Source organism: Dasypus novemcinctus, chromosome 7 (genome assembly GCF_030445035.2).
Source record: "Dasypus novemcinctus isolate mDasNov1 chromosome 7, mDasNov1.1.hap2, whole genome shotgun sequence".
Taxonomy (NCBI): Eukaryota; Metazoa; Chordata; class Mammalia; order Cingulata; family Dasypodidae; genus Dasypus; species Dasypus novemcinctus.
In genome coordinates, this window is record NC_080679.1 from 75,787,543 (window position 1) to 75,802,047 (window position 14,505).

Consider the following 14,505-nt stretch of genomic DNA (forward strand, 5'->3'; position numbering starts at 1 on the left):
AGCCCCATGCGCAAGGTGCGCGACCCATAAGGAGAGCCACCCAGTGTGTAACAAGTGCAGCCTGCCCAGGAATGGTGCCGCACACATGGACAGCTGATGCAGCAAGACGATGCAACAAAATTTAAGACACAGATTCTCAGTGCCGCTGACAAGAATACAAGCAGACACAGAAGAACACACAGCAAATGGACACAGAGCAGACAACTGGGGAGGGGGGGAGGGGGGAGGGGAAGGGAAGGGGAGAGAAATAAATAAAAAATAAATCTTAAAAAAAAACAGCTTATCAACTTCATCTGATTTACAGAAAACACTTTCAAGAAAAAGAATTGCTTCTCTTAAAACATCAGGCAGAAATTCACATTTACAGTTTTCAGCTAGTTATATTGACTAAATCAAGCAGGCAGAAAGCATATTTTTTTCAGCTACCATTTCCTGTTATGCTCTAAATGAGGTTTCCTCCAAACTCTCAGCCCCAGGTGGCCTCCCTCTCCTCCTCCCCTCCCCCTGCAGGTGTCCCAGATTTGAGCTAAAACAGCCCTTCACTGAAATTACTGGTTCCAGCCCAGGGGCACCCAAGAGGAGCAAAGAAAGAAGAAATGGTGAGAGACCAGTGAGGAAACAATAGTTGACGAGCTTATGTACTCAAAAAAACAAAAAAATTATCTCAATTAGCTTATGCTCTATCTTATTCAACTTTACTTCCCTAGTATCTAGCACAGGGAAGGCACACAGTGTGTTCTTGGGACAAGGTGGCCACTTGGAAGGGCCATCTTCATTTGTAGGACTAAGCCTTCAGAGTTTGGAGTGGAGAGTGAGGTTGGTCCCTAGCAATGGTAATCAACCTTATTATAAACACACAGAGTATCAAAGTCTAAAAGTAGCTAACAATGTGGGGGTGAGGGGAACCACTCCCATAAATGGCTGCAGTTCAAAAGAATGGATGCTGAATGAGCCAATTTTTTATTTTGCTGTTTGGGGATGGGGTGGGGGAATCCAGCTGAAGCACCCTAAGCCCTGAGTCTGGCCACCATTCAAAACAGCTTGGAACCGTTCAGAAACCATAAAACAACACATTGGAGATCAGAGAAGGAGGACTGAAATTAAGCACTGGGTCACACATTTAAAGGGCAGATGTGCCCCATAAACCTTCTGTGTCCAAGGCCAAGCTGCGGACCAGGGAGGCCAGAGGCCAATCAGCAAGTTTTTTATTGTGTGTTGTTTACTTAAATTGCCAGTGAATTTCTTTTTTGGGGGTGGGATGGGTGGTGACAGTTAAGGTATGGCTGGGATTGGGAATAAGCCTAGAACTGGCCCTAGAGCCACATAACGGGAACCAATTGTGAGCTGCAATTCCCAGAGCCCTGGGAAGATTTGTCTCATCTTTGTCACAGCACTTGCTACTGACGGGCAATGAAAGGTTAAGATGTTGTAGAGCTTTAAGCTCCAAATTAAATTTTTGTTGTTATTTCATCAAAATCTCAGCATTTCTATGGGGCTGACCTATGCACGTGCCCATCCATCATGTATGCTATAAGGGGCAAAAGGGTTTAAGCTCTGCCAATGCATTAAATTAGATTACATGTGAACAGTGTTTAGACCACGTGAGCTTACCAACTGCCAAAGACTTCACCCCAAATTACTATGATGTAATAACCTCGCTTTTATTGAACATCAGTATAAGAAATCACTGTATGGAAGGATTTTCATATATTTAGCAAAACTACTTTAAAGATACCATCCACTCTTAGTGAGTGTTCCTCAAAGAGGATCCATCTTACAAAAGAATACATATGTCAAGCTCCTCTCTGAATTTGCAACAAAAAAGAAAATCTCATTCCCTGATAAATGATGTTCTTATTATTACCTACCACATTTTCTTTTATCTTCAGTGGCCAAGAAGCTCAATTCTCTTCTAATTTCCTTAGTAATAAAGTAGGAGTATATATAAAAATGACCAATGAACAATCTCCTCCTTCCTTGGCTTAACAAAAAAATTCTCTTTCCTAGTTCACAGTATCTCAGACCATGAAATTCATAACAATTTACATGGTATCTTATTCAATTCTAATTCTCTAACATCTGGCACAGGGAAAGCACATAGTGTGTCCTTCATAAATGCTTGTTCATTGGATGGATTTAATTTAATTAAATTAAAATGTACCCATCTTACCTGGTTGAATTATGTGATTTCTGCTCTGATTTTGTTAGTGTCTTGACTCAAAGGTGTTTTATTGCACCTTAGTGGGCAGAAACCTCTTGAAACTGGTTGGGGTATAAGGAAATCAAGTTTTCTTTCTTTCTTTCTCTTTCTTTCTTTCTCTCTTACTTTCTTTTTTGTAAAGCCAGGATTAGAGTAAAAGCAATCAGAAGACTTTGTAATAATAAGAACAAAAGACTAATTATGCAACTTCTTTTGCTTTTATCCCCAAAGAGAATGATCTTTATGCTGCAAAGGATAGATAAACCAAGGTAAAGATGACAGTGAAACCCATAGTAAGCGAGGGACTAAAAAAAAAGGAAGGCATCCCGATACTTGAATTAAGCTCAAATCTTTAGGCCCAGAAAAACTGTACCCCCATAAATACTAAGGAAACTTGTAGGTAAGCTACCCAAGGCTATTGCTTCTCAGAAATCACAGTGACTAGAAGATAAGGAAATGCCTCAATTTTCAAAAGAAACGGGTGCTAGAAATAAGAGACCAGTACTCCATTCACAAATCTACCAATCATTGAACACAGTGGGACTAGAGAAGACTCCTATTAGGAAGCCTAAGTTCTCCAGTTCTAATTCTCCCCATTGAGGCTGGACTTGGCCAGTGGCATGTGGGAAGACGTGAAGGGTATGAGTTTATTTTTATATGTGACCCAGTCACAAGACTGTATGCCAGCACCCTAGTTCCATCAGCTTCCAGAAGAAAAGCGCACTTGGTGAAGGATGGCGAGACCCGAGGTCTAGTCTCAGCTCCACTTGTTGGTCATGTAACCCTGAGTGAAAGACAACTTTCCCTGGACATGATTGCCTTATCTGAATTTGGGATTTGGGAACTTAATAGGGGCCAACCACACGTTGCAGAGTGAAAGAAGAAGAATCCTGAGGTCAGACAGCTGTGGATTTCAATCTAGGAACCCAAAGACCTCCCCTCTCTAGGCTGCTTCCCTTTTTGTAAAATGGGTATAATGTCTACCTTGGTCTTCTTCTGAAGTTCAAATGATAGAGTGGAGGTAAAGTATCCCATAAATTACAGACATTTCACTAATGCTTTTTAAATGCTAGTCCCTTCCCTCTAAAATGTTAGCTCTCTTTCCAGCTCTAAAACCTCAGTGATTCTCAGAGTTGTTTTAAATAGATGCACAGAGAAGATTCTCAGGGAAGATGTGGTTTACTTGACATTCCCTTATGACGCCTTACTTATAAACTGCAGAAAGGTGGGCTGGAGCAACTTGCAAAGATAATATAAAGTCAGGGTGACCATATGTCCTGGTGAGCCTGGGACAGTCCTGATTTCCACCACTTATCTCAGTTTAGCATTTGTCCTAGACAAATGTATCCTGGTTTGGAGGATAAAGTATAAGGACACCCTAAGGATCACTGTATTTTAGAAAACAGAACCATCGGGAGGCGTGATGGATTTTCAGATGACTAGAGGACATGGGAACATAGCTTGACAATAAATTCTAATGAAAAACACTTGGAAGTTTCAGTAGATGGCAAAAACAAAAAGAACAGCGGTTAGAAATGCCAAGACAATCCTCAGCAGACATTTATAAATCAAATTTTAGGCTGAATTTAGAGAAGTGTGGTGCTGAGATAGTTTTAGGGAAGCTGAACTGGGCAGACCTCAGCTTGGCTATGGTGCCCATGCACGTGGGAGTCACATCTGAAATAGGGCACTGCCCAACACGGGCAGGCCTGGAGCCAATGTGACTGAGCCTCGCGTACTGGATAACTGAAAAGCGGGGCTGCGGAGCTCTGCAGAGAAGATGAGACATGTCCACGGAGGCTTGACAGTTTCCTCCAATCATTTGAAAGGCTGCTTTTGTTCCAAAGGACATAACCAAGGACCTAGTTTACAAGGTACAATTCCGGGTGATGAATACATAAGGAGATAGTGCCAGCCACGGCCTGGGCTACCCCTGATGCAGGGAGGTTACTATCGCTGGGCTGTCCAACAATGGTTGGATTATGTATCCCTAACAAACATATGTTCTTCATCTTAATCTGCATCCTGTGGGTGTGAAACTATTGTAAATAGAACCTTTTGAAGATGTTGTTTTTAGCTGAGGTGTGGCAAACTGAGCCAGAGTGGGCCTTAATCTGGACTACCAGAGGCCTTATAAAGAGAACCCGCAGTCACAGAAGCCAGAGGGAGAGGATGTCGCCATGGGCCAGGAGGCAGAGCCGGGAGCCAAGGAACCTCAAGGCCGGCTGACAGCCGGCGCCAGGACAAGCTGGTCTTCAGGAAGAAAGCACCACCTGGCTGATGCCTCGATTTTGGACTTCTCCTAGCCTCAAAACTCGTGAGCCGATAAATTCTCCTTGTTTAAGCCGGCCCATTGTGTGGTCCTTGTCATAGCAGGTCCATCAAACTCAGACAGGCTGCAGCATCAGGGACGGTGTGACAAGGGGTTTGTGTACGGCCATTCTTTCCTTGAGCCAAGAGCCTACAAGTCTACTGTGTGTCCTGCCGAGCCTGATGGCCCGAGATTCACTTCTGGTTTCAATGACTCTATGAAAATCCAGCTTGGGGTGGCAGCACCTGAAGAAACCACCTGCTTTTCCTTAAGGGGGGATAACAAATGCCATGAGGGAAATTAGTGCCAAAGAAACACGGCCGCAGGCAACGGGCAGAGGAAAGACCGCTGTGCAACGAAACCAAGCGAGGCCTGCAGGACCTCTCACCTGAGTGCCGGCGTTTGGCAGCTTGATGTTCTCGGCGGCAGCAGTCACATCAATGGAAGCCCGCACGAGAATGTCCAAGTAGTTCAGTTTGGAATATTCCTGTTTGGGAAAAAAATTAGCAAATGCATTAGGGCTGTGAGAAATGTCCAGGGAGGTCACAAAGGATCTCCAGGGGCAGAGTCACACCTCTAGAAACGTGCCGTTCCATAACCTCGAGCGCAAAACAATGGAAGCCTTGCTGTCCAGCCCGCGCAGTGGGCATCTGATGGTCACACAGTCGACGTTCACACTACAGTTCTGGAAAGAAAGGAAGATGAGAGGTTAAAGTGCGGAGAGTGGGGTGGGGGAGAGCTCCATTCCCCGTCAAAGAGTCACTGCTCTTGAAAAACACTTACAAGTGTCTGATATTTCCTCTCAGCAAACAGAGAAAATTTTCTGCTGTCATCTATCTGTTTTTCAGCAATTTCCCGTTTCTTTCTTGAGCTATGAGATTCCTGAGAAGAAAACATCCAAAATAGTTACACTTTACTTCTAATACTATACAGGGAAGCAGACTTGGCCCAATGGATAGGGTGTCCGCCTAGCACATGGGAGGTTCAAGGTTCAAACCCAGGGCATCCTGACCCATGTGCAGCTGGCCCATGCGCAGTGCTGATGCGTGCAAGGAGTGCCCTGCCACGCAGGGGTGTTCCCCGCGCAGGGGACCCCACACTCAAGGAGTGCACCTCGTAAGGAGAGCCGCCCGGCATGAAAGGAAGTGCAGGCTGCCCAGGAATGGTGCCGCACACATGGAGAGCTGACATGAAAAGATGACGCAACAAAAAGAAACACAGATTCTCGGTGCTGCTGATAAGGATAGAAATGGTCACAGAACACAGAGCGAATGGACACAGAGAGCAGACAACTGGGGGGGCGGGGGGGGAGAGGAGAGAAATAAATTAAAAAAAAAAATACTATACAAACCTCTTCAGCAACCCCCAAGATAATGCCAAATTTGCATATCACCAATTAATATTAGCCCCTCTTCTGTCATCAAAGGCAACTTGAATGTAAAACCAGCATGTGGCAATTCATTCCACACTGACCTTGAAACTCATGGAAAGAGAAAGAATGCTCTCTTTAGTCTTCAGTCTCCCCACCAAACTCTGAGCACCCTGAGGTCAGGGATCAAACCTTAAATCCCTAGCACAGCTGTGTCTAACATATAGCGGAGAGTCGGCACATCATGAATGAATTAGTGACATCCAGGAAGAGGGAAAGCAGCAAAAAGAACCAGCATATGACTTATTCAAAGTAAAACACTAAAATCTAAGCCATATAAGAAGTTTAAAAATTGCATTTTTTCTTATAATACGTTTTGGGACTAATGGACCATCTTGCTTTTTAAAGTTGACAAGCAGAGGATCATATAAGCCACCAATCATGAGCAACGATCATACCCAGTCACCTCAGAATTTATAATAAGAGAAACAGACACGCAATGACAAAGCCAACCCTTGCTACATGGGAACGGACATCATAAAGCAGTCACACACAAGTAGAGCAGTACAGAGAAAGAGGGTTAAGAGCACAGGCTTAGAATCAGGCTGCGCTGAGCTTGCACGTGGAATCTGCCTATCAAGAGCTGAGGGACTTTGGGCAAATTACTTAATCTCTCTGGACTTCAACTTCCTCTTCTGTGAAAGGGTGAGGAGAACAAACACACCAAGCATACAGGACTATCAAGAGAGAGAAATGAGGAAATGTAAACACAATGCTCTGCACAGTGCCTGAGACACAGTGAGGACTCAATAATATGTACTGTTTTAAAAAATGAGAATAAAATCCTTTTCAGGTCATCTGCTAACATGCTAATGACTTCTGCAACGAGTTTGGTTCTATTCATTATTTTTATGGGTAATAAATGCAGCACATGTTTGGTGGGTAACAACTGAGAGTCCTATGTCCTAGTCTTCCTGGATATCATACTGAGGTCTTACAACTTCAGAAAAAGTCATCTGCCTCAACCAGCATGGAGCGACCCTGCCCTGTGTGCTGGAGCAGACCCTCAGCAATGCCTCAACCTGACTCAGCTACGAGGCTGTAAAAGAAAAACTGTGACACCAATGAAACAGTCAATTTGCCAGAATGTCAGTCTTCTAAAGAGAGTAATGATTTTTCCCCTCAAAAGTTAGCTTGCTTCTCTTATATTTACGTCTTTGAGACATTCACTAAATCCACCCACATACCTTTAAGTTCAGGTAGTTTATTTCACTTTGTGGCTCACAATCTATCTTCTCCAATCCTTTGGATTCCACCTTCATCAAATAAAGCAACCATTTGCCATTGCTAATTTCTTTGGGCCACTGAATATTCAAGGTTGCTGTGCCAAGGTTTTTCAGAGGCTTGCCTAAGTTAATTACCTGTTAGAAAATAATATATATTAATTTTTCAATGCAATTTTTATCAAGTAATATTAAGTTGCAGTTCCTGTTATCAAGAGAAAAAACCAAAATACTTGGCATAAGCCTACAATAAAAGCATAGGTTCCAAAAATGGGTTATATATAGGGTATTCAAAATAGAGATTTGTGCTTAAAGATTCTTGTCGATAAAAATGGTGGGGGGGAGGAAGCAGACTTGACCCAGCAGTTAGGACATCTGTGTACCACATGGGAGATCCGCGGTTCAAACCCCGGGCCTCCTTGACCCGTGTCGAGCTGGCCCATGCGCAGTACTGATGCACGCAAGGAGTGCCCTGCCATGCATGCAGGGATGTCCCCTGCGTAGGGGAGCCCCACGCGCAAGGAGTGTACCCCGTAAGGAGAGTCACCCAGCGTGAAAGAAAGTGCAGCCTGCCCAGGAATGGTGTCGCACACACGGAGAGCTGACACAACAAGATGACGCAACAGAAAGAAACACAGATTCCTGTGCTGCTGACAAAAAAAGCGGACAAAGAAGAAGACGCAGCAAATAGACACAGAGAACAGACAACTGGGGTGGGGGGAAGGGGAGAGAAATTTAAAAAAAGGGGGGGGAAGGTCAAAGAGTAATGACTGCTAATTCAGTTGCAGAACAAATGCTGTGTACAATAGAATCAGCATCCTAAGTTTATCATGTTCTCCACATGCCAGGGAAAAATCACGTCTGTTTATAAACCATTCTGTAAGCACCCTCCTTGGCAGACGACGGAGCCTGTACCAAGACAGTGCACCAACCTGCTCCAGGGAAATCTCACCCATTGGAAACAAGAAAGTGCCTCCACCCTCTACTACCAGGGGAGGCTTGGGACAATAACTGAGAGGCTTCTAGTAGAACCACGAGGACAGCCATGAACCAAAGAGTCCAAACTGGGAACGGAGGAACTTCTTATAGCAGAAGCCAGAAAACGAGGAACAGCTCTCTCGGGCTGTGTGGAGAATACTCTAGAACTTGGTCTTCTTTATCAGCTATGTCTACATAGAGATCATCAACATAACCACAACCTGTCACAAGTTGGCATGTAGCATTAAGAGATGCACAGAGTAGACTTCAGCCTCTAACTCCTGCTGCAGTCAGGGCAGGTGCAATCTTCCCACTTCAGACTTTCACCTCAACGATGACTATACTTTCAACAATAGAATTTGAACCACGGCAGACCCAAGCCCATGAGCGTTTATGTTAACTCAGCTGGACACAGAGGCATTGAGATTGCCTATTTTGAAATGGTTCAAAGCCAAATGTTACTCTTCTTTACTGGCATATACCAGATGCACACTATCACAAAATTGAGCTTGTGAAAGGTGAACAGTCATTAATAGACTTTCAGTCAAAGGAAATAGAAAGATGATTAAATGTATTATAACACATTCCAAAACCAAATATAAATTACCATGTGACAATTACCATTGGAGAATCCAAGCTTCAAATATACTTTGCCATGAATCTAATTCTCACCCTGTCTTTTAAGAAAACTACGCTTTAAGAATGCTTTGACAAGGGAAGGCAGGCAGTGTGGGGCAGTAAAGAGGGTGAGGCCTACAGCCACTCGGATTTTTCTGTTTTACAGACTCTAGGTGGAAAACTCAAGTATTACTTTGTGTCTATAACACACACACATTAAGACTCTAACAACAAAAAGACCAAACTAAACTGAATTCTGGATAGTCCTAGGTTGAGTGACAGTTGTTTTCCATTCTGGAGGATAAAAGCTTTACTATAAACCAGTATGTTCTTTAAAAACTGTCAAATTCATTTTCAACTCAGCATTTATTTATAATGCTTATCTATTAATATTATTTACTAAAAGTAAATTTCAAGACCTTATGTAGTGCATGTTAGCTTCTGGCATAATAAGAAGACCAACAGAAGTTTGTGCAAACTTACCCTGAACTCATACTCTATTAAACTTCCTACTTCATCTTCAGATTTCATAGCTTGCTCACCAACAACTGTACCTCCAAAATACACCTGGGAAGGTTTAGCAACTCTGTTAAATTAAAAAACACCAGTTTTAGTAAGGATTCTAAATGGTTCTTTCAAACATTGATTTGTTATGCTAAAACACAAACACTTACCCAGAGACTGATAAAAGCAGTTCAATAACCACTTTTGCGTTAGCTGTAATTGAAGCCAAATTATCTTGATTGCTTGTGCTGAAATGAAAAGGAAACAATAGGGTTTTATTTTAACAGTCAGTTTTCTCATTACAATTATACTTCTTTTATCAGTTAGATCAGGGCCAATTCATTGACTGCCTGTGTTTTCATGAAATAATTAATACTCAATTGGAAAGGGTGAAGTAATTCTTACGTTTCCAGCTTCAGATTAATATTCAGATCTGTGGTGTCAAAGGTGACCTCCGTTGTACTTAAAATCAAATAAAAAGTCACCTAAAAAACATAAATAGCCATTAACATAGGCTCAACATGTTGACACTGTAATGGCATTTAAAATCGTAAAAAATAAAAATAAAAACACAAAACATCACCTACACTGGAATTTCTTTTAAAAGGATTGCCAAGCTCACAGTCTGCTTGTGAGCCATTCTGGTTGGCAACACAACTCAGCTGTTTCTCCTAGAATAGAAAAATAAACTAGGTTACAATACATTCCTCTGCTACACAGTGTTGGATTTTCCCTCCCTGGAGGTCTCTAAAATCACTTACAGGGAAAGCCCTCAGTTCTCTGTATGCAGAATAAGTCAAGGTGTCTGGAAATGTTGCAATGAGTTTGGCTTCATGGGCATCGTCGCCATCTTTGGTGGGATTCCTTGGATTGGAAGGGCTGTTCGTCACTGTTATCTCTAAAGCAATATCCTTTTGGTCTTTCAAAACAAGTTCCGGTACCCCTTTTTGACTATGAAAATAAAAAAGAAAGAAAACACCAAAGTCTTCAGTACCTTTTCAGTAACTGTTAAAAAGCCACCACAAAGCCAGAGTCATTTTTGCTAGTGCGACAGAGAGATTCTTACATTGGTAAATAAGAAAATTTGTCTTGATTTCCTTCTCGGGTACAAAATTTATATTCTAGTTTAAGGTTGCTATTACATACATTGTCATCTCCACATCCCTCTTTTAAGAAGTGCACCTGTGGGAAAACAAAATCATTGTAATTTACACTATTCAGGATTCAGAAAGGCAGCTAAATAGGTGACTGGCTGTTTTCATAGAGTTCATTTCTCCGTGTGACAATTACCAGTGAAGAATTCAAGTTTCAGACATACTTTGCCATGTGTCTCATTCTCTGTCCTTTAAGAAGACTGTTTTACAAAGGCTCTGCACCAAGGGCAGAGGGGCAGCATGAGGCAGTCAAGAAGGTGAGGCCCGCAGCCACACTGAGCTGGCTTCCAAACCTGACTCTGCCACTTACTGAGCTGTGTGGCTTTGGGCAAGCTACTTAACCCTTTTGGAGTCTAAGTTTCATCATAAGTAGCATGGGGAAACCATGCCACTACTTTGTAGGGCTATTATACGAATTACCAACAATAATGGCAATGCTAATTAACACTGCGGTTTATATTCTTTACCTTGTTTAATCCTTACAACAGACCAGTGAAGAAGACACCATTATTAGCTCCATTGTACAGATGAGAAAACTGCACATTGTACAGAAAGAACTTAAGGTCAGGAAAGCAAACGACACAGAATATCTATGCTACTGGAGGTTCAACAATCATTAGAACACTGTCTCCCTGATTGTTGGAGACTGTGGAGCTGTGACTATACATAAATACTAATATAACAATCAATAACATCAAATACTGAGGGTCCAAAGAGTATAAGGAACTATATTAGGTGGCAATAAAAAGTGGCAAAGTGGAGATTTAACATGACCTCCTAAGTAAATGCAGCAAGTACACACTTCTGAAAAGCCACATCAGTGACTCACCAGAACTGAGAACCGCAGGGTGAACACTCTAGCACCAACTGGGTTTTGACAACAAGTGCATAACAAGAAATCAAGGTGCCACACTGCCCAGCATCATCTTGTATCCCAACCACCAAAATCCTAGCTGTCAGGACCCCATCATTTGAGGTGTCCGGCAAGCCATATAATATAAACTTTTCTACCCAAGATACCCAAGGCTACGTTAGGCACTAAAGGGCTATTTCATGGCTAATAATTTTTTGCCTTGCTGGGTTTTTTAGTCCTTGATTTTAATGTTCAGACTAACAACAAATACTTGTTCTCTAATTTTTGAATATTCTCAATGGTAAAATACAATGTACTATACTTTCTGTATGGAGCTACAGGAGGAACTTGATGTGAGAATAATAAACTCTGCCAATTATAGCGTCTATACGTTGTAGACACCAAAAAATATGACAAAAATACTCTGGGTCCAAACTGTATTTTGTATGTTTCTATATACATTGCTAATTTGGGAAACAAATTTTGTATATATTACAAAGCTTATTTATTAATAAAACAAAGAAGTGGTTTTTAAAGTGAATCACTAGTTCTACTGCCTTCGAAGACATTTGATTTAGAATAACATGGCAAAAAAACTGCCAAAAGAAAAGTAAAAAAACTTACATCAGTATGAACTGTCTTGGGTTCATTTGAATTCAGAATTGGAAGAACTTCTGGAAGTGAATTCACTCGCCTCCGAGAGCCTGACTCTTGGATCTCTACTGAAGCAGTAATGGGAATGGGACGCAGTTTATCTCTGATATTTTCCTGAAAAGTATGCAGTGATACAGAAAGTCATATACAGGCAAGAGCTATTGGGGAACTCCAAAACAATGTTTTATTTTATACTGAATAATGAGATGCTGGAAAAAAATTCAGAAATCTGCATATACCATATGCATAAAACTTAACTTCTGTTTTCTTTAAAAGAACTGATCTGTCTGCAGCCCTCACCTGTAGCCAGAGGGTTTCCTCCATGCATATTGGCTTCTGCCTATTCAGAGTTAGTTCTCGAGTAATCTTGGGCTCAGACCCTTGGTTTCGAAACTGAACTCTTGATGACAGCCCAGATTTTCTTCTTTCTTTTTCAGCTTCCAGTGTGCCCACAATTGCTAGACAAAATTAACAAAACCATATTAACATAAAGATCACGATTCAGCTGTTTACTGTATTGGGTTCCTTTTAAGAATATTTTCTTAGCTCCCTTAGAAGAACCCTTTTTTCCACTGCCATTGTTCTCTTCATATTGCCTGCTAATAGGCATTCCAATGATTTGAGATATTTAAAGTCAAGATGTCTTTTCCTTCTTCTTGTTATTAACAGTGTTTTAAAATTAAATGATCGGAGGCAGATGTGGCTCAAGCAATTGGGCTTCCACCTGCCACACAGGGGATCCCAGGATCTGTTCCCAGCGCCTCCAGGAGAAGGCAAGCTGGCGCGGTGGGCAGGCGCGGTGAGCTGACCCAACAAGATGACACCACAAAAGAGACACAAAGAGGAAGACAACAAGAGATACAACAAACCAGGGAGCTGAGGTGGCTCAGGTGACTGAGCCCCTCTCTTCCACATGGGAGGTCCTAGGTTCGGTTCCTGGTGCCTCCTAAAGAGATGAGCTGACACAGAGAGCAAAACAGTGACCACAAATAACTAGAGGGGCAGGGATAGATAAGTAAAATAAATCTTAAAAAAAAAAAAAAAAGTTAAATTATCACTGGTTCACCTGGGAGAGCACAAGAACAAGCCAAAACCTCTCAGAAGTCTCTACTGAGAGTCATTTTATTTCTGCCTGAATTTCATGAAATCACAGGGTACTCCAATTATACAGAGGGGACTTGAAGCTCTCCAAGGGTCTCAATGGCTATCTCTTCCAACAGGCTCTCTAGAACAGCAGCAGCAGCGTCTCCTGGGAGTCTGTAAGGAACGAAAGGCCTCAGGTCCCACATCAGAGTCCCTGACCAGATCTGCATTTTTGCAGGATCTCCAGTGGACACTGTGTCGATTACAGTTTGAGAAGCACTGATAAAGGATAGTTGCCTAAAAAGAGCATTTTGACAGTAGGATGAGATCTTCCACTTTTTTCCCTTAATTAAGAATTAAAAGGTAAAATAAATTCCTTTCAGTGGCTAGAGCATCCCTTGGTCAGCCTAATGCAGCTCTCTCAACCATAGTCTCCAGCCTCCACAGCCCCAGGCAGAGCAGCCAGCTCTCGATTACCTCGACTAAAGATTACCTCGACTAAAGGATCGTGCAGGCAAGCCAAGATTTGGAAGATCAAAATCTTGTTCTTTGACTTATTTCTTGGTTCAATGGATGAAGCTGCTAACTATGTTTTTCAAGGGCCAATACTGAAATGACTCCTGTTCATTAAGCACTGACTGGCCGTCACAAGGGAGGGTGAACCTAAGTGCACAGGCCAGAGAGGTCAGCCTGGGGGAAACTCTGCTCCAGAAAATGTAGAGAAAGAACCACCCACATCCTGACATTCACGTTAGGCTGGAGGACGCTGTTGAGAGTGTCTAGACCATTGAGAACTCCATTTTAATCCTCTCCTTTAGCAGATGGAGAAATGGAGGCCCAGAGGGGTAGGTGCCCGCCCAGGGCCACACAGGGAGGGGCACAGGCAATACCAGCTCACGGTCTCTGTCCCAAACACAGAAGATGATCCCTCACAGCCCCTTAGGGCTCCAGGTTCTCACCTGCCTCTGGGCCTTGGTATGAACCACTCGCCCGTCCCTGCGGAGCTCCTCCTTTCCCACCCACCCTGACTGACTGGCTGACCTAATCCTCCTTCAGATCCAGTGGGGACGTCTCCTCTTCCAGGAAGCCTATCTGGCCCCTTCTGTGTGAGCCTCCTGCACCCTTTCACTCCAGTCACGACACTTAGCCCCGCGTGCCAAGTGGCACAGAGCTGAGGACAGGGACCATGCCAGTCTTGTTCAGCATAGCATTTGCCAGCAATAGTACAATACCGACCTAAACATGGATGGAGGTGAGAGGAACTAGTGCTACACGTACACACACACCACACACACACGCCATGCCATTATTCTTACGCTGAAACCACAGCTATTCAGATATGGAGGACCAAAATTTAGAAACACTTGACCGTTTTCATAGTAATTTCTGTGTCCAGCTGAAGAATTCTTAAATGGTACAGCTGCCAAATGGAATGCTCCCCATTTTAGGGCCTCTGCAGCCTTGACATCATCCACTTATCGGTGACCTACTCACTCCA

General features: G+C 42.8%; 1 protein-coding gene across 2 annotated transcripts in view; it reads right to left on the bottom strand.

Annotated features, from left to right (window-relative positions):
- ITGA6 (integrin subunit alpha 6) overlaps positions 1 to 14,505 on the bottom strand; it is a 75,991-nt gene that overhangs the window by 8,954 nt on the left and 52,532 nt on the right. For both annotated transcript variants that reach the window (XM_004450037.4, XM_004450038.4), the window contains exons 12-23: positions 12,225 to 12,382; positions 11,895 to 12,038; positions 10,330 to 10,445; positions 10,025 to 10,214; positions 9,851 to 9,934; positions 9,669 to 9,748; positions 9,434 to 9,511; positions 9,243 to 9,345; positions 7,128 to 7,301; positions 5,295 to 5,393; positions 5,086 to 5,196; positions 4,900 to 4,998 (exon numbers count right to left, since the gene is read on the bottom strand). In XM_004450037.4, the coding sequence (XP_004450094.1) occupies positions 4,900 to 4,998; positions 5,086 to 5,196; positions 5,295 to 5,393; positions 7,128 to 7,301; positions 9,243 to 9,345; positions 9,434 to 9,511; positions 9,669 to 9,748; positions 9,851 to 9,934; positions 10,025 to 10,214; positions 10,330 to 10,445; positions 11,895 to 12,038; positions 12,225 to 12,382 (1,436 nt within the window). The remainder of the gene's footprint in view (positions 1 to 4,899; positions 4,999 to 5,085; positions 5,197 to 5,294; positions 5,394 to 7,127; positions 7,302 to 9,242; positions 9,346 to 9,433; positions 9,512 to 9,668; positions 9,749 to 9,850; positions 9,935 to 10,024; positions 10,215 to 10,329; positions 10,446 to 11,894; positions 12,039 to 12,224; positions 12,383 to 14,505) is intronic.